At 43.2% G+C, this 21,020-nt stretch overlaps 1 protein-coding gene across 1 annotated transcript in view; it reads left to right on the forward strand.

The window, feature by feature from the left end:
- The window catches only part of LOC146186732 (uncharacterized), a 194,602-nt gene that overhangs the window by 3,755 nt on the left and 169,827 nt on the right, over nucleotides 1-21,020 (forward strand). The window contains exon 2 of the mRNA XM_084608104.1: nucleotides 646-705. Coding sequence (XP_084464230.1) covers nucleotides 646-705 — 60 coding nt within the window. The remainder of the gene's footprint in view (nucleotides 1-645; nucleotides 706-21,020) is intronic.

The following is a 21,020-nucleotide window of genomic DNA, read 5'->3' on the forward strand; positions in this document are numbered from 1 at the left end:
CAAGCAGCGGCCTTAATGATCTAAAGGCTAAGCCAGACGTGAATAGATTGACAATATTCTAACTGTTAGCATCCGCTTCTACGGCATGCGTGATGGTTATCGGTGCTTTCTGCGTCAAAGCATAGAATGTTCTTGATGCCTTTAAATGGAGGCTAGCTGAGAGCGGTGATATTTCTCATCTTAGACGACGAATTAAGGCTACGGATTGTTCCTATTACTAACACCGAGTTATCTGTGGGCGCTATTTCCAATAAATTGGCTGCGCGACACCAGCCTCTCCTTTTGCCGACGCGATCGTACGGAATATCATCACGCTACCCTTGACGAGTTAAGACGAAATGACACTAACGCAAAAATTAAAGCTGCTTGGAAATACCCCACTGCTAGGAAATGCCGCCGCTTTCATATTACTTCTGACAGGTTACACGTTGCCCAATGCGACGTGTTCTCAATTCTTCACGAAGAATTTTCCTTTTATGTGACTCTGGGCAGGAAAATGATAGCTGTAGCACTGAAAGCGAAATGGTCAATCAACAAGTGGCATTACTGATAACCGAATTAAAACTAGAAAAAAAAACTATGCTGAGCTGCATAACGTTCAAAACTTACGTGAATGTCGTTGGCTGGATTTTCCGAAATCCTCAGACCTACAGAATATACGGCAAAAGGGGCTATCATGACCTGCCCATGGGCGCATGCCTGCCGGTGAGTGCAAGGACAATGGAATAATGGCAATATCGATAAATAGCCTGAAATTTGCAAATGAATGCAGTTGAGCTATCTGTCCAAACATGACCATGTTCACACGACACAGCGCGAGAGTGTTTTTCAGTTGGATCTTGATGAAGACGACTATGTTTAGCGCACAGCGCAAGAGTGGGCTGCAGTTTTACACGAGGCGGGATTGGCTACGGCAAAGTGCAAAACATTGGCGCCACACTCCGCACGATACCTTACTGCACTGCCATTTGTTGATGATCCTTTAGACATGCTCTTCCTAAATGGATAACACGGCTTCCCGAAAGCGCGTCTGATACACCGAAATTGTGAAATTTGTTTCTGCAAATTTCTCTAGGATGATTGTTTATTTAAGAAAACTCTATGCCTAGGCCGGGTTGGAACCAGAGTGGCCTTCTCTCTTGCCTCGGTAGGCAACTGCAGCATTAAAGAATTTTCTCTTTCTTGTAGTCCTACACTTGACAAATGTCCATCGCTTTTCCAATTGCCATTTCATTTCTTCTTCGACATTGCCACAGGTCCCTCAAGTGCACATGCATGAAACCTTAAAAAGATGCTTATTGTTTCTGCATAATTAGTGCATCTTTGTGTGCAAGCTCAAGCGCAAGCTTAACTGCATCTGCGAACCTCTGTTTTTTGCTTTGGCTTCCACTTTCAACCTTTCTTGTTCTTTGAATTCTAAGCTCATGGAGCGCAGGAAAATAGTTCAGCATTTATAAAGCCTAACTTCGCTGCTGTCAGGGAATTAAATTTCTCTTGGTGCCTTGCATTGCCTTGTTTAAATATGGACATCCAAGAATAAACAGCGCGCCTCGAGAAACTATGCGCGCGTCATCTTGATTGCACCCTGAAGTTGGACCTGCCATTCTAGTTCGAGTTTACGAAACACAGCACTGCTTGCCTCGGGGAAGATAGCGAAAATACTATCTTACTCCTTAGCAAACACACAGTCGTTAGTGAAGCGCTTCGCAAACTTCACATCTCAGACTTGACTTAACGGTACGAAGCTTTCTCTTGTTTTCTTACACATAAGACAAATCGCTATATTAAAGTTTTCTATTTTTGGTAATGATTTCGTGTACATGCCATATACCGACGACTACTCATGAGGCTATACGTGGTTTGAATGAGCAAACACATCGCTTTGTAGCTTGATAAATTTTTAAAATCTGCGATCATGAAATTTATTGACATAGTTTGCATACACTCTGATTTCTCTGTTTAGTGAATGAAGCGAAAATGCTAGCGGGAAAACTAAAATCTAATCCTACCAGTAACTAACAACACTCTTAACCTCCATTCCTTCCCAGACTGAAAACGCACGGCAAGCTCTGTGTTAATGTTCACAGTGTACGGCATTTATACTTTTCTTTCTACGTTTTCTTACTTTTGGTTCCCTAGCTGCGCGCATAGCTCCTTTCCTGATTTCTTTTGATACATAAAATTATAAGTCTGATGTCAAGTCTTAAAACGAGGTCTGCAAACAGTTGTAGAATGTTGAAACTGTACGTTTGGTGTTAAGAATTTCTTGTGAAAGGTTTATTGGAAGTTCAGCCGTACGCAAATACGAATTTGGTCAAGCGAAATGTTCATGGTATTTATAATGTTTTTAACTGCAGATGGGGCAGAGGTGCAGAGGCCTAGAATATACGCTTCATGCACGACGCTTTCGAAGGTGTGTAACATATTGTCATGAGAAAAGAACGCACGTTGTTTAACTCGATTAACCGCGCTACATATTGCGGTATCATTATTGTGCCTCGTTGTTATGCTCCTTTTTTGTCTCCACTGCCGCTGCACTTTTGTCCTTTGTTCCCATCATCGCACGTGACGATAGTGTTCTTCAGACAACCCGAGTGGTCCCAGGTTAGTGAAGGTGAACAGTGGAAAAACATGTCCAAACACGCCATGCTGGGAACGAAAAGCGAGGCAATGTTCCCCTCTATTCCAAGAGTGGCAGCTGCGGTGTAGTAGCCTGTGACGTCACCAGCAGACATGAAATAAAGTTAAACACACACATTGACGAGGACTAAACTTTTTTGTTCGTCATGTACCACCAGCAAGCCCAAACTTCCATGTCAGTCACCAATAGGATGGGCACTCTCAGATTGGCTGCGGCGGCTATGACGTCACGCATGACGCGCATGTCTCTGATTGGCTCCTTCGCGCCGCAGCTGCACTCCTCTTCGCCTCTGTCTGCGATTGCATCGGTCGAACGTTTAATCATCCACAGACTTCAGGCTTTTGTGCCAACGTGGGTAGCAGTGCTACTACCTATATAAGATGCCACCTCAATTCTCTCCGACAACTAAACTTTTCCACACTGCATTGGGGCGCCACTAGACTGGTGTCAAGACTTGCTCAGTGTGCCGGTCTCGACACCAACCATTCGAAAATTGGAGATGTTTCTCTTAAACTCTGCTCATGATATATAGTTGCACACAACGTCACTCAAACGTTTATCCTTGCCGGGCAGATGGCACACTGGTGAAGCAGAGAGGCGTGGGAACTGGTTTACGGAGGGGGTTATGAGAAAGGGGGGTGTGGCGTTCGCCATGTTGGGGTAGCCGATGCAGTTAACTGTTGTAAATGTCAGGGTGCTGGTGCTTGGGGCGCAGAGGACGCCTACGACGAACATTTCCCGTACAGCTGTTATTCTAAAATCACGTATAGTCATTGCGGTTTTACTTTAGAAACTGTTGCTTCCAGCCATTGAGCATTCTTATTCATTGTGCAGCCGGCCGGTTAGGCCAAAGCCGCCGGTGTACTATTTATTCTTGCTTTTTAAAAGTCTAAACTGATCTCCGCATATACGGAAAGCTAACTAGCACAGCGCAATGTTGAGCTGCATATCCGCATGTACAGCCTTTGAGCACTGCATGCCTTCGGAAGTGTTGACGCTATCTCGTCGCAAGAGCACATTCTACATGGGTCATGCTTGGCTTGCAAATTTATATGACGGAGAGTTATGAAAGCATATGCTTTCTCAGTAATACACGCGCAGAACCACACGAATGCTCGTCATGGGCTAAGCGGCATGCAGGTCTGGTACCGTACAGACCATTGTAACGGCTCACTTTGATATCGCCCTTTTAGCCACAGCTTAACTGATTAAGTGCACGGCCTGTCCCAGACCGCGGCAATTATAAAGGCGCTTCGAGGTTCCCTACCATCACCATCTCCGCTTCTTTCCTCGCTAATTCTCCCGGTGCACTTTTGTCACCAAGGAAAGACGGATTCAAATATTGTTTTGATTGTTTTTTGTTTGTTTGTTTGTTCGTTTTTTTTACAGCTGAAAGCTGTTGTTTGTGCGTTTAGTGGGGCTCAGCTGGGGTTCATCTAAGCGTTTGGCTTCAGCTGAGGGCGCTCTAGTGCTCGTCTCGCTCTTGTTTCGCGCATGGCGTCAGTCGCATCTGGTTTGGATTTATTGGTTTGACGTCTCAAACTTACTTCGGCTATTAGAAACGCCGTAGAAGCGGTCTCCGGAAATTTCGACCTTGTGGGATTCTTTAACTTGCACTGACATCGCACAGTGCACGGGAGCTTTGCTTTTCGTCTCCATCGAAACGGCGCTTCGAGGTTCCCGCATTCGAGGTTGCGAGATCTCGGCTGCCGTAGCCGAGATCTCGGCTTGTATTTACGCTGCTTGCTCATAAGTATAAGCAAAAACTATTTCGGCGACAATGAAACGGACCTAACATTTATATATGAGAGAGTTGTTCAGGTGACAGATCGGACTGATGCCTAAAAGGCTACAACTTGTTTGGGTGTACGTATGCCCAGATAGTGGGGAAGTGCCTCCGGCAGAGAGACGCCTCAGTTGCTTGCGGTTTGCCTTTGGGGATCGGGGAGGATGCGACGGTCCTTCGTTCCGGGGAAGCGCCGACGCTGACCGAATCCGAAACTGGTGCCGCTAGAGCAACACCTCACTTTGGGGACGCCTGCAGCTTCGCGAATCTCACTTTGTCATAGCTGCTCTTTTCTTTGAAAAACTAATTCGAGAAAAAAAAAAAAAACCTGACCCGCATTTACGAGCTACTGCGAGCAACACTGAATTAACCATTTGAGGTCTTCATGAGTCCAGACCCCCGGCCGCTGTTGCTAAGCGACCCTTACTGAATCACGGGACACCCTTGTTCACCTGGGACCCAAAACCACACATTTTGACCGTGACTGCACAGAAAATTACATACGACCAGGAGACACGCGATACGCGGATGTAATAGTTGGGAATTTCGTGAATTTTCAATGAATTCTGAAAAAAAAAATAAGGGACAAATAAAAGGATTTCATCTTAGGCACCAATCGCAAAAGCAGGGGGATTGACGCACAAATAAATACGAATGACCTTGTTTCCTTGCTATCTCGACCACGGCTTGCTTTTACTGCAGGAGTTATACTTATGTACGTATGTAAGTATGTATGTATGTGTGTATGTATGTATGCATGCATGCATGCATGTATGTATGTATGTATGTATGTATGTATGTATGTATGTATGTATGTATGTATGTACGTACGTACGTACGTACGTACGTACGTACGTATGTATGTATGTATGTATGTATGTATGTATGTATGTATGTATGTATGTATGTATGTATGTATGTATGTATGTATGTATGTATGTATGTATGTATGTATGTATGTATGTATGTATGTATGTATGTATGTATGTATGTATGTATGTATGTATGTATGTATGTATGTATGTATGTATGTATGTATGTATGTATGTATGTATGTATGTATGTATGTATGTATGTATGTATGTATGTAAGAGCGTTCAAGAACTGAGAAGATTGAATAAAAGCACCGGATGCAAAATTCGAGGTCTTGGGTTAGAATCGTACCAGTGGAGAGTTGTTTTTCTTCTACGATTTGTATGTTTAATTGTCTGTACCGCACAAAATTCTTGCCGTACAAATTCATGATGATAGAAATAAAAAAAACAATCCCATATGCTTTCCTTGGCTTCACTGGTTTTGTCATAAAGGATCCTTCTGATATCGTATTGGCAACAAAATAGCGTGATCAGGTGACTGATAAAGTAGTCAACTTTATTCGTGAACTTAATGGTACCAATGAACTTATACCTTTTCTCTCAGTTTCCAGAGAACCTTTGAAAGAAAAGCACTAAAAATACCTAAGTAACTTCCTTCACGCTTCCTTTGCGTATTCGGCCTCCTTTACTGCAGGAAAAGAGCAAGAACTTTACTTTTTGCGTGCCCCGAAAAGTAGCTTTTCGTGCACCCCGGTATCCCCACGAGACAAATGACGGCAACGGCATTCAAATTTTAATGAAGCCTTTAAGCGCCCCCAGTGGGAGAGAGGTGGTTCATTGGAAAACGCCCTACTTCTCTTTCTTTTTTTATTATTCCACGGCACCCTTAAAAGTGCGCGAAATAAATGAGACCTGCGGTTAATGATCCAAAAGAGAATAGTCTCGGGGGAGAACGACGAGTGCTTTCAAGTAAATACTTCGAAACAAGTTACCACCCCACCCTATCCCCCCATCAACCCAGAGCATAAAAAATCTAGACGTGATAAAACGCCTGCTTGGCGCACCTTCTCACTCTTCTCCCAACTTTTATTCATTTTGCCGTAGCCATTCTCAAAATGCTCTTGAAGCTCGATGAGCGAGATGCTCGCGACATATATAGCGACGCATATGTTTTAAGAAGAACCGCCTCGGATCCGACAGACGCTGCTCCAAAGGTAGGGAGGGCACAGTGTTCCAATAGCGAACTATAGGGAGCATCGTCGTAGCTTGCCTCGCAACGCTTGCATTATGCACTTGTAAAACGGTCGCGATGACGTCTCTTTGCTCTTCTTGTCCGCGGCCGTTTCGACTTTGTCGTCATCGAACGCAAAGCAAGCATTCACGCAATAAGAGCCTCCTCCCGCTTTTCATTCTCTATTTCCTTTTATTCCTTCTCATTCGCACTCACCGCCTCTATTCTTCGGCCTCTTTATTGATTGCAAGCGTGCGTGCGTGAACTGCCACGCACGTACAGTGGAAAAATCGTGTTTCGCGGGGAACGATGCCTTCAGCCGTTTCGAAACAGCTTCCTCTTTTCTCTTCTTCTCCACCTTCCTCCTCCTCCTCTGTTATCCGGTCCCTGAAGTCTTTTCGGCTGTGTACTTGGAGTGGTGCTGCATAGGCGCATCTCGAGTTCAGTACGTGAAAGAGAAGTGGGGAGGAGGAGGGGATCTTTCGAAAGCGCCTTCTTTTCCCGTGAAAACCACAGCGCCTTCTTTCCTTCCCTTCCTTTTACACGCCCTGTTTTTCTTTTCTTTTCTTTTTGGAGTATCTAAGGGCCGTTTCTTTGCGTGTTTTGTTTTCTTTCGTGTTTGTCTTCCTCTGCTTAGAGATCCGTTCTCGCCAATGAGCGTAGGCGACTCTTGGAGCACGGCCCGACAATCCTTCACGTCTTTTGGCCTCCCTTTGGGAGTCGTGATGAGGGCATCTTCATAATGCGTGGTCGGTTTGAAATGTTTCGTCCGTATCGAGCCCCCATATCACGCTGGTGCTTTGACCTTGCCCATAAAGTCTCCAAAGACACAATCTTATAGACACGGTCCACTGGCTCTTTGGCGAGGTCTGGCCATTCATTGCGATGGACGGTGCGCGCCGGAAAGAGCAGTTTTGCGCCTACCGCCATTGTCGCCTTGCGGATGACGAATATTCTGTCGATTGAGCAATGTTGGCGCATTTTTTATTATTTCAGTACTATTTATACTGGGTAGCTTTCTGCAGTTACTTGCACATTGCCGTTGCCTGAGTGCTAGCTCCAATAAATACACTGAGTTATTTCTATGGTAAGCGTACTTGAGAGGAAATGCAAACAAAACAGTGCTGAAAACTCAGAGTATACTCTCTTGATTCTTCGCTCCATCGTTTGGTACAGAGTGACATGAACAATATATTTATGAATGCTGCCGCTCATTACCTCTTTGTGTTTTTGTTTTTGTTTTTCTTTATTGATATTTATTGCCTCATGGTATCAGTAGGGTGTGAGATGAATGATGAATAAATGAATGGAAAAAGGTTGGCTGATTTTATGAAGTCCATGAGTGAGCGATGATGAGGTCCCTGCGTCCAAGCGATATATGAGGCAGGATTGGTTGCTGAAAGGCCAGCTATCTTCAGGTGCCGGATTCGTGTTGGTTTCAGTGTTGGGCAGTCCCACGACAAGTGGTGAATGTCGGCTTCAACATTTTGATTTTTACAGATCGGGTACTCTGGGCGGGGATATAAGTGTCGGAAGTGAGACCACGTCCTAGTGACAGCTGGTGTGAGGGCAACATCGACCCGGATCCTCCTAAGCGCAACCTCCTCTATACGGGTGAGACCGCGGGGAAGAGAGGGGGGGGGGGGGTGCTATCAGTCAATCTGATTATGGCTATCACTACTATGAAATGCATAATGGCAGCGCCAGCCTAAATTGGATGCAGGAGGCTTATTGTGTGTATATTACGCAAATGTTTGACTGAAAAAATATATCTTTACTTTGATAAGCTTCTCTAAAATGAAGTCGCTAAGGAATGAACGAATAGACATGAAAACACATATAAAAGCAAGTGTAATTCAGTCTATAGCGCATAAAGCAGTCATATAACAGTTATTAGTAGAAATTTCATATGGTATCTGAAATTGCTCAAGCTGCAGGGGGCTTCGCAAATACGTGGGGCACTCTTCTGGTATCAAACCTTGGTGTCTTAATGACCTTGTAAACGCAAAATTTGTTCCATGCCTACAAAAAACTTGAAGTTAGAATAAGGACAGCGCTGAAACCTGCTCAGTGGAAATATTACTGGTAGTGGGAAGAGGCCAAATTAGAGCAATAAGCAGGACGCGAATAAGAACGAGACACTAATATCTTGGTTAAAATGAAGGCTACAAAACATACTTCACGATATTTCATGGTGATTAACAGAACGAGTCTGGTCTATTCGGGCAGCAACGTCTGTTTTCACCAACAGAGAACGCAGTCGAGGTGGCAGCAAGCCAAGCAGTGCGACGAAATTTTATTACTTCCCAGCGATAAGGAAGGTTGGGCTCTCGATTGTCACTGTTATTGGAATATCACCGAGAAAGGCATATGCCACACAACCAAATCCATTTGGATGCTAATGATGGCAGTGTTTCCGCCAGCGTTCAGAATTTCGCTTTCGCCAGTCCCGGCCAGCAAATTAAGTTACAGAAATGTTTTCCTTTCACAATCGAAGTTGGATGGACCCTTGCACAGCCTTTGCTTAATTATATTACGGGAGAACTTTCGTTTTTTCACTTACGAACTGCGCATGTATCTCAGTCCACTTGAAATGTGCTTTTGCCGTGTACCTGTAAAGCGTGCTTTGTCTGGGAGACAGCCGAGTAAGGCAGGTAAGCTAACTGCAAGCGTTCCTGCTAAGGGTTAAAGGCCATTTGAATCATTTCTCAAACAAGCTACCGCTAGGCTGCGTAGAAACATTAGTAAGGCTTGGTTGGAGCAGGGGTTTGTATCTATACCGAGTGGTCTTTTGTATAATCTAGCAGGTTACGATTCTCTGCTAATTAGTATATGCGAGATAATATAGGCACATATTAAGGGATTAGAGAAGAGACGTGTTGCAAAGTGACTGTACGCGAAGGAGGATTTGTATAAGGAGACAAAGAGAAAAGCCGTTAATACTGTCACATTATTGGCTGCCCTTTAAAGGTGGAGCTGATGTGTCCAACATTTCTTTCATTTTTTCATAAATTCGATGTTCCTTAAAATTGTAAATTTTTCCTGCCGCTTTAAATAATGCCAATCTACAGGACGTGCGTGAGTATGTGTGGTCACTAATTCGCATGCACAATATTTTACTTTAGAAGCATTCCAATATGATTGGCAGGGTTACGAGGAATATTGTTTTAATAATGATGCCCTGGTAAACATATTTGTATCATGCACTAACCACTGGAGAAGCAGTGCTGGGATACCAGCATACCAGTACTGGAATCCGGAGCCGACCCCCCACACGTACAATCTCTTCGGCTCGGCAATTAAATGTTTAGTACCGTGAAGGTTAGACGAAGCCAAGTGCCCACACTTGGACCTCGCCCCGCTTAAATCTACAATGCCGGCAGCTATATCTTGCTAAGGTACTTGCATATTCTTCAAAAAGCCCAACAAAACCTTCGCACTTTTCACTTTCCCTGTACAAAGACGTTAACAGTGATTGCAAAACCAAACCCACAGACCGCCTCATGAGAGTTCATTCATATTTGACCCCCACAGGCTGCATGGGTCAGCGGCACAGTGATCATCAGGCTCATATAACAATCACATCCGCGAACTTCCCATCTTTTTGAAACGGGGAGTCCTCGTTTGTCGGTATCTTAAAAAAAGGTATATATGGTACGCCACGCCTAAGGCATTGTGAGTGGCTTTTGCGTTCAACATGACATATGTACAAATATTCATCGGACATCCGAGATGGCATGCCGGGCGGAGTGTGGGCCTTACCTCATTGAGGCCGGTATCAACAAACTCCCTAAAAGCTCTCACTCTGTTTTCCCGATACCGCTCTCTCCCCTCGCGTTCTTTTTCTTTTTGTGAAAAAAAAAAGCTTAAGAGCTAAGCTAAAATTTCACATTAGAAATTTTTGTAATCGTCCTAAAAATTTGTTCGTTTGTATTAATGTGACATAATTTTGTAATATATAAACGATCAGAAAAAAAAATCGCATCGGGTGCGTTACCAGACACAATATTCGAAAGTCGTGAGTCCGGGTCTCAAAGCCGGCATGTGGGTGTTTTTTCTGCTACTTTATAATCGTTTACTCCTAGAACATTATTATTTAACATTGATCAACAATAAAGAAATCGGTGTGCTTACCTAGGTATCAGCGGCTATTGGCTTTTTTTTCTTAACTTTCAAAGAACACAAATTCTCACATATAACTTGATTATACCAGCCAATGCGATTCAAGGCCATTGTGCCGTATCATAACAACAACTTGCAACCATTTGAGTGCCTCAGTTTTGATACCTTAGCTGTGGTTTACACAAAAACAAAATGTAACTGCGATGATGTGGCACGGACTCTGAGGAGTCAAAGTGCCGGTAAAACAGTATGCTTTGATCTTCGATGATCAAAGCATGGTCGACGCCGACGCTAAATCGTTGAGCGCTGATGGAAGCATCTTCTTTGATCGCCGCTCAACGATGGGGCGCTTTCATGTTGCCTAAATCATATCTTATAATGAATGTAATTGGGTCCGTCTTTCGCGCCAGCTTTTTCTTGTTCTTCCAGCTGGCTAACACGTAAGAACCAGTAATGAATTTGTGTCAAGCAAGAGCGTCTTTGTAACAACATCGGAGCATTGAGTTGAACCTTCGAACCTAGTTTCAAAATACGTAGCACTGGAGCTCCGACGAGTATGGGATTTCCTTAATTCTAGATAGCAATAGGAATATTAGCTACGGTGAACTAGAAATCTCTCAAACATAGTAAGCCAACGCTAACTGTTAAAAGGTTAGTTATCCAAGATAGTGAGACAAGCCTGCTAGTTATCATATCTCGACTGTATTACGGTCTATTGTACTGAAAGTGGTATAGTAATTCAAAAACTGTGGTATTAGATATTTCTGAAAGTCATAGAAACACTTTGTATGGGACAGGGCTTTATAAGAGCTTATAAACTGTGTTGCAAAGAGAACGCTCTTTCTCACCAAAAGGTGCACTGGTAATTGCGAATAAATATAACAATTTATTGCAAACACTTCTCAAATGAAAGAAGAAGCACTAAGCACTTTAAAGAATCAAAGATATTTCACTAAAATGTTTACCGGCGAAGAATACATCGATAATGGCAGGGTATCACTTTAAAATGACTCTTGAGGCCATTTTATTCAAGTTCCAATGCAACATTACCATTTTAAAGCCCCATACCTTGAGTACTTGAGCACTCAAACCTTACCATCAAAGACAAGATTATGCCCTTTAATCCTAATCTTAAGGCTCCTGTTAGATCAATCAATCATTCAAATCAAATCAATCAATCAAAGCGATCTTTATTTGTATGCAACGAAATACATGAAGAATATTTGGACCGATAGCCGTGGGGCTAGTAGACGGTCCAGTAAAGAATAAACTTGATCAGGCGGCCGTAATGAGCACATGCAAATGCACAAAAAAAGGTGAAACAAATAAACAAAAAGAATCAACACGCACGGAGGAAAATACATTTCAGCAAACAATTAATAGGCGAGTACTACAGAACGCAAACGCACAAAAAAAAATGGGGTTGGGGTAGGGGGGGGGGGGGATTATGGCTTTTCTTGGCTGTTAATAAAGAACATTTTGCAATTCATCTTAAAGTTATTTGCAAGTTTCACATTAATTGGCAACGTGTTCCAATGTTTTGCTCCAGAAAATTGCACTAAACGTTCTTCGTACACATGTGGCAGACAGGCAGGTTGAAATTGCCATTTAATGCATGTCTTGTATTCCGAGATGATAACAAGAAAATACCAAATGGCAGCGGAATACTGGTATTAATGACCTTGTACAGATTTTATATTTAAGCATGGATTCCAATGAAAGTACTCGATTTTCTAGAAATAAATTGTTGTTGCTGCAGTTGGAAGATACGTGATTTATTATACGCAATGCTCTCTTCTGCAGTCTCCGCAAGAAAAGTAAATAAGTTTTATACGTTTGTCCCCAAGATTCGCAACAGTAGCTAATGTGGCAATGAAATAACGACAAATACAGGGAACGTAGTGGGGTGTACGGGAAATACCTTTTCGCCTTGGCAAGCGCGTAGCAACTGAAAGCTTGCTTTTTAGATAGCTTATCTATCTGCTCTTGCCAGTGCAAGTGTTGGTCAAAGATGACCCAAGGTATTTGAAAGAAGAAACCTGCTGAACACAATTGTCGTTTACAGATATGTGAATCGTATACGGTCAATGTTTCTTCTCTTGGAGTGGAATGCTACATATTTAGTTTTATCTACATTTATTGTTAGTTTGTTAGCGCGAAACCATTCTGAAACATTAAGCAGTTCGGACGTTATCGTGTTTTCTAGGCCCAAGAGTGACTCAGATGAAAACAAAAGAGCAGTGTCATCTGCATACATAAAGACCACTGAAAATTGAACGGCCTGCGGTAGGTCATTCACGAAAATAGAAAACAAAACAGGACCCAATACAGATCCTTGCGGGATCCCGCAAGTCACGGGTAGTAGTGTGGAGTGTCTGTCACTCAGCACTACTTTCGGTTTTCTGACGGAAAGGTAGCTATCAAAGAACTGGAAAGAGGCATTATTACTGCCACATGCTTTTAATTTTTCAATAACTTTGAGTGACAGACGCACTCACATGCCTTTTTTTATGTCGCGGAATATTACTATTGCAATTTTATTTTTGTGAAGAGCAGTGTTAATATGGTGAGAAAGTGATGAGACAGCAGTGTTTGTTGATTTGGCTGAGATAAAGCCATGCTGCTCAGCACAGATTACATTATTATCAAGCAGAAACTTGTAAAATTGCAAGGATATTTTTTCAAAAACAGTATTAATCACACTAAGCACAGATATAGGTCTGTAACTATTGGGGACATTGGGATCTCCTGTCTTGTAGACTAGCACAACTTTCGCAATCTTCAAGTTTATTGAATACTGGGAGCTAACCATCGCATGGTTAATTATGTTGCATAAGGGGGTGCAAAGAATGTTGATATTGTCTTTTAGCACCTTCGATGGTATTCCTTCGTAACCACTAGCTTTGTTTTCTCGCAAAGTTTTAATTACTGACCTCATTTCTTCTTCAGCTATCTCCCGGAAAGCGAAGGTATTATTTGTTGCTATAGGTCTTCCTAAGCGAGGCTTTGTTGATGGGAAGGCATTAACCAGTTTTCTTCCGCGATCGACGAAATGATTATTGAAGGTATCAGTCACCTCCTCTAAGATTACGTCCGGAAGGATATGTTCTCTTTCCTTTATTCCAACAACATCGCTCACAATCCCCCATATCTTTTTGGAATTTCCTTCCTGTCTCGTAATTAGATTATGTAGTATTGTTTCTTTGAGTTCCTCATCATGGCGACCGATGTTTTTTTTTTTTTTTGTAGCATCGAGACTGTTCCCGGTAATACCTATTAGTCCGATTGTTTTTCTACTTATGATAGTGTCAATCTTTCTTTTTCAGGACTTCAAGTATAGCTTTTGTCATCCAAGGGCATATACCATGGTCGTAGTTATGCCTAGTGTATATGTAAGTGGATCTATTAATGACATCTGTGATTTTCCTCACGAGATACTAATATTCAATATCTATGTCGTCATCATGCACGCCTTCGAAATCGGTGCGCTGAAGCAGCGATCGCACTTGAGCGTAATCGATTCGGGTCGTACGTTTTTTAAACTGCTTGGAAGGACAGCGCAAATGGTCACAGGGATAAAGAACAAAGACGGGATCGTGGTCTGAGATGGCAATGTCGCACACACCAGCAAACACATTTATGTCCTTGTTGAAAAGGGCATGGCCAATCAGAGAGGCGGATTGGTTAGTGACTCGAGTTGGCTCATCTATAACATTTGTCAAGTTAAAGGACTGTATCAGCAAGAGATAATCACGGCAATCATTTTTGAACAAATCAATGTTAAAATCACCACAGACAATCAAAGACGATTTACCCGTCGCGAGTGATAATAGCATAGTTTCCATTAAAGAATAGAATCCGTTTAGACAAGCGCTAGGTGGGCGGTAAACAACACCTATAACGATGCCACACTTCAGTTCAATGAACACAGTTTCAACTATATCTGCTTCATAACTAGCACTGCATTTAAAGCAGTAATCGATCCCTTTTCGAACAAAAAGTGCGAGGCCACCACCACGTGATACACTATCCCGCGGTCGCGAGAGGAAATTGTAGCCAGGAATTTCAACAGTTTCACCTTGCTTGAGTCATGTCTGTGTCAGCGCAATGACATCAAAACGATGCGAGTAATGTGAAAGATAAGCAACCAAATGATCCAGATGTTGCAGTGTAACACAGATACCTGACCACGCCCAAGCCATTTGTTTTCGATTTGAGCAGAAGTGTAAGTCATTCGGAGATATAGCGATTACAGGGTAGCTTATTTATTACTGTACCTGGGCGAGGTACTATACCTGGACAGTATAACGGTCAGTTCAGTTTAAGAGGGAAGCTTTCGTAGTTCTGTAATAGAACAGATGCACGCATCAATTGATGATGGTATGGTATGGTATGGTATGGTATGGTATGGTATGGTATGGTATGGTATGGTATGGTATGGTATGGTATGGTATGGTATGGTATGGTATGGTATGGTATGGTATGGTATGGTATGGTATGGTATGGTATGGTATGGTATGGTATGGTATTGAATGCTATGCTGTGCTTTGCTCTGCAATGTTATGTTATCCTATGCGATTCTATGCGATGCTATACTATGCTATGCTAAGCTATGCTATATGCTATATGCGGTTTAACGGCACCATGCGACATCGGCTATGAGTAACGCTGTAATGCAGTATACTGCGGTTAATTTCGACCATTTGACTTCCTTCAACATGCACTGACTGGCGGTCGTAACCGGGGCTGAAACTAGGTACTCAAATTCAGCACTCGAGCGTCTTAGCCACTGCGCCACCGCGACGAGACTGCTGTCATAGCTGCACCCACATTTGTTTCAGCACAGTTACTGTATGCCGTTCTAAGCATTATTTAGAGCGACTCATATCTTAGTGCCATGAGGGGAAGTTCCATTCAGTCATTTACCTTGATTGTTTCAGTTGTTTTCGTCACGTACACTTCTCCTCCGTTTGTTTAGGCCTCAGACGAAATACAATGAAATATTATTTCCCTACATACTTTTACCGCAATCTTGTAAATATCAAAACACGGCCTTACAGTGTCCATATAATAAAGAAATAATGCCACCTCCACGTAAATATAGAACTACTCTTGCCAAGTACGATTCCCCGGTATGCTATTGAACATCGCAACCGATGAGCATGTTGCTTTCTCTGCTGCAAACTGCACACATGAGGTTAAGAGGACCTGTCGAGAACGCACGAGCTTGATCCGTCCTGCGCTCCCCCTGAAAGGATAATGCGACGCGCGTAATATTTTCACTCCATTCTCACTTCGGTTTGCCCAGAACGTTCTCTGCGCGGCAGCGATAAATTACGTCCGCTTTGAAGTCGCTGGCATCGTGACAGGCATGTCCCTTCTGCACGTTGAAGGCAGCAAACATTGTAAGGACAGCCTAAATTCGATCTCATTACACGTTCCTTCTCTACTTCGCAAATCAGCTGACAGGCGCCCGACTCCCGCTAGCACCGACAAAGAACACTGGACGGAAAATTTGCAATTAGAACGATTTAGCCGGATGTGATAGGCCGTCAGAGTGTTAACGAGGACAAAAGACACGCCGCTCTCACTGAAACAGAAGAAAGTTTGAATATGTTAATGTCCATTCAACATACTAAATGCACCCCCACCGCTGTAAGGCAGCTGCACAGCACCATAGGAGGAAAGAACACGTCATTACGTCATTTTAGCCAAAAAGCTTCTTTACGAGATTATTTCAATATACCAACACATCTTCTGCACATCGCGGCATGTACTAAACGTAACACGATCATTATTCCTCAATAGCATAGTAGTGTCAGAGGTACTATGCTACGGCACAGCCTTAATTTTACGAATATTTTTTGCCCCTGTGTCCATCAGAAAGAAGAACGATGGAATCAAAACAAGGAAGAATCCCTCTCTCTCTGAAAAAAAAAAAAAGAATTGAGGTAGCCTCCAAGTTGTGAAGAGCAATTATTGTCATTCGCAGCAATAATTTAAGTGTTGGGCAAAAATATCTGGTTTGTGCCCGGAAGATATCCTTAAGGCACAAGCTCCTGCCGCTTTTACACTACCTCGCTCCTTTCATCTCTTCAAGAAAATTGAACACGTAGCCCAAAGCAAACCGGATAGTGTGGAGCTCTACAATACCTAGCATTTGCATCAGACATCTGGTTTTTGTAGCGAGAGCTAGATTGGCCGGAAAGTTGCATTTTCGCCGTGGAGGTGGCCGGGCTCTGTGGCGGAGACCGAGTGGTCGCACCGCTCCTACATCACATCTGGCAAGCTACGTCAGCGGTGTAGTACTAACGACTAATGGCTAACTAGTCACTAACCAACGCTAATTAATGGCTAACTAGTCACTAACCAGTACTAATGACTAACTAGTCACTAACTGGCACTAATCAATAATTAGTACTGACTAAATAGTCATGAGCAATGGCAATGACTGGCTAAGACGTCATCATATGGTGACGTCATCAAATATGGCGTTATGACCGGGTGTGACGGCATCATGATGCCACATCCAATAATGTCTAATAACCAGAAGTGACGTCATAATGACGCCACATCTGGTCATTACGTCACGACTGGTGATGACCATCAGGCGATTCATGCATATACTCAGTGCACGTTAAAGAACCCCAGGTGGTCGAAATTTCCGGAGTCCTCCACTACGGCGTCTCTCATAGCCTAAGTTGCTTTGGGACGTTAAACCCCACAAAACCAAACCAAAACCAAACGAAGTTGGCCCCGCCGGGCGTTCGATCTAGGCTACATGCGTAGTATAGTATTAATGCCTAATACTACCTACGCATGTCACTAACTACCTAATACCTAGTCACTAACCAGTATTAATTAATGGTTCACTGGTCACTAACCAGTACTAAATAATGATTAACTAGTCACTAACTAGTTTTAGTTAGTCATTAGTCATGACTAAATAGTCACGAGTAATGACAATGACTGGCTATGACGTCATCGGCTGGGACGTTATGGCCGGATGTGATGTGATCGCGACGTGACATCCAGCCATGTTTAATAACCAGAAGTTATGTCATAATGACGTCACGTTCGGCCACGCATATATGAAGTTGACCCCGCCGGGCGTTCGATCAAGGCATCCGCGTGGCGCCATTCATTTGGCGCTTCCTCGAACGCCGCTTCACACAGCATATAGAAGCAGACTTAGTGCAGTAGGCATCACCAGCATTTCAGATTGGTTTAACGAAAGGAAAAGGCGCAGCATATGTCACAATTCTCCGCCGACACTTCAGGGCTTCAGAACCGCCACGCAACAGACGCTTTCACCTCATCGCATTTAAGTGGTCCAAGTGCCGCCTATGGCATAAATAAAGCTGTCTCTCATTGCTAAACATAAATGGCCACAACAAGATCAGCCAGGGAAACGTACCTCTTTCTACGTATATTCTGGCATAGCTCAGCTAAGTAACTGCCAATTTTTTTTAGGCAAGTAAGGTTGATTTTTTTTTTTTTTAGCAAAGGGAGAACTACGTCTCGTGCTTTCGTCAAAATTTATCTTCATTCCTGTTCACTGCTAAAGGAACGAAAAATTGTGAGGGCAGTGCTGAGTTACGAACGTATCTCTAATAATAAAGCGCTCACCACCCTTCCCGATTTCCAACAAATTGGCAGGCTTTACTTTCTCACTTTTCTTCATCGCAACGCCACGTACTTGAACGCACAATCACACACTCAGTCAACATACGAGGGGTACCTAAAACAGACCACACGTACTTTTGTGTGAACTTATTTATTCACATTTAAGCACAAACTTTCAATAATCTTCAAAGCACTCTTCAATTGTACTAATGCACTTGTCTAATCTTTCAACGTTTTCTTTTTTCAAAACATTGTTCAATTTTTTTTCTTATGCTTGACAGCGCCCTCCATGGCTTTTTTTTTATTTCACCTCCGCGTCGTGAGCAAAACGGTTTACTTTCATGGGTCTTTTTATTCTACCAAAGAGCAAAAGTCGTATGATGCAAGGTCAGGTGTGTGCAGGATGTGAACAACAAAGGTCGTGCCATTTTTGTTCTAGAATTGTCGTACAGACAGTTCTTGTGTGATCAGGGGCATTGTCAAGAGGGAGAAAAAAAAACAGTGACCCCGCTGCCACAATTCAGGCCGCTTCAACCGCACAATCTTTTAAAAACTTACAAGTAGAAAGCCTGGTTAACTGTTGGACCCTGCGGAATAAATCAACTAGCATGGTGGCGAGACATACGAGCTGTGCTCGTACCGACCGACATAGAGGACGCGGTGCGCAGTTGCTCGCCAGTCATGGCGAGAACAAAGAGATGGACGACGGAAAACGGACTGCGCTTAGAGCTCGGGGAGAGAACTGTTCACCACCATCTCGCCCATTGCTGAGCACTTGCCCTGCATAATTAGGATTTGGCAAGGCAAGAACGTACCTTCGATCAAAAACGGTAACATTGCCAGAAACTCAACGTTAGCACCAAAGTGCAGTTTTCTGGGACACCTTCGAATTGGGACACAATCGTTGACGCCGTTGTGACACACAGATACTTTTGTGCACATGCTAATATCAATAATCTAAGCTTTCGATGCGTAGCTAAAATCTTATTTTCATATTTCGCCTGAGCTCAAGCCGAATAGGTAAATACATCTTAGAAGACCAATGAGTTAGGTTTTGGAAAATTGCTGTGAGGCGACCGTAGAACATTGTAACAACATTTTATACGCTTATCGACCGTGTAAGAGTGAGTTTGTCTCGGCAGGGTGAAGCATCCAATTTGAGCGTTCAGGTCAAGCGTTCAATCAGCAAACGAGTTCTCTGTTTTCACGTCTTTTTTTGACAGCAGTCATCGAGTTTGGGTGTTACGCTACAATTCGTTTCACGTTAAAAAAGGCGGCATCTTGTCGTCTCATGGAGTAGACAACAGTGATCTGTTTAACACCCGCGACGATGCATATCACTTGGCGTTAAATTCATTTCAATAAGGTACTTCATAGGAGAGGTCTGGCGAATAACACGGTATGGACCTTGATATTTTGACACGAGTGTGGTATCGAGGCCAGAGCTGGTAACAAACAACACCGCAGAAAAGACAGGACAGGGGCAAGAAGACAGGACAGGGGCAAGACGACAGGACAGGGCGCTACTGACAACTATTTATTTATTGAAAACACACTTTACTTATTTAGATCAGATGCATGCAATCTCCCTATATTCAAAAAGTCTGCGGTTTGAAACATGACCATACAAAGCAACGGCAAACATTACGATAACAGTCGCGATGCACATGGCATGGAAGTCGCGAAAAGAGACACAATCAATGTTAAAGTGGATCGAATCATGAGGCAGCTGCAAACGAATCGATACCAGTCGGCACAATGATGGCATGAACACAGCGCAAAGAAGGCAAGTTCAAATGGAGCATTTAACGGTTGATTGTGTCTTCTCGCGGCTTTCACAAGATTTGGCATTAAGAAGACAGAGATTGACAAAATGAGCCTGTTGTTGAATCCATACTGGGGGATCATCTGCACCAATAGAAACAATGGCTGTATAATGCTCTTGAGTTGCATTCGTAACTGAAATGTCACATTTAAAGCTGAGGGCACTTCTACTGATTACATGGGCAGACCAACCAAGGAGGCATCAGGAATCAATTTAGCTTCTTTGAAAAGTATCAAGACTGTGACATTCGAATAAATCTGCGACTACATTCATTGATCGATAAAGACCAGCATCGGACCCTCTGTGACGGACTACTGCAGCTATATTACTTAATGACGATCACTCGATCATTCCGAGTTTACGACCCTTTCTCGAGCCAACGTATCGTTATTAAATGCCATTGGTAATGAGTAATTGCGCCGTTATTAAAATTTCTACTCCGCCTTGGGGCATTCTTTCGATGCATTACAGCGTCACCGTTGCCATTGCGAGTAATTTATCTACTCGCTCTCACCCTACAATCTAACTTGCTGGCCGTCCTCATTAGCTGGCATGGTGGAGCGACACGTCCTCGGACAGGTGGTGGTCCCGGGTTTTAATCCTGGACGAGAACGAATTCTTTTTAACTATGAAGTTTCTGTGAAACCTGTATAGCTTTTCTTTGTACCAGTATGGCTGCGCTTGAGTGGACGTCTATGATTAATTACGCCGTCACTGCACATTTTTCTCTACCTTAAGGGATTCTCCTAACCATTACTTCAATGACAGCACACTTTATACAAAAATCGGCACTGGCGGTTCTTTCTAAGGCGCAACAACTAAAACACCACAAGCGATGATAAAGCCACCCTGATACCTCTAAACCCATGGCATAATCATTATTGATGATTTGTTAAGTTTTGTTCAGATCACTGCTGCATCAACTGTACTTGAGTGAGGCGTCACCAGAGGGCCGCGTACGACTGAGAAAAATT

The sequence above is a fragment of the Amblyomma maculatum genome, chromosome 6 (assembly GCF_055883805.1).
Source record: "Amblyomma maculatum isolate TAMU_Amacu chromosome 6, ASM5588380v1, whole genome shotgun sequence".
NCBI lineage: Eukaryota > Metazoa > Arthropoda > Arachnida > Ixodida > Ixodidae > Amblyomma > Amblyomma maculatum.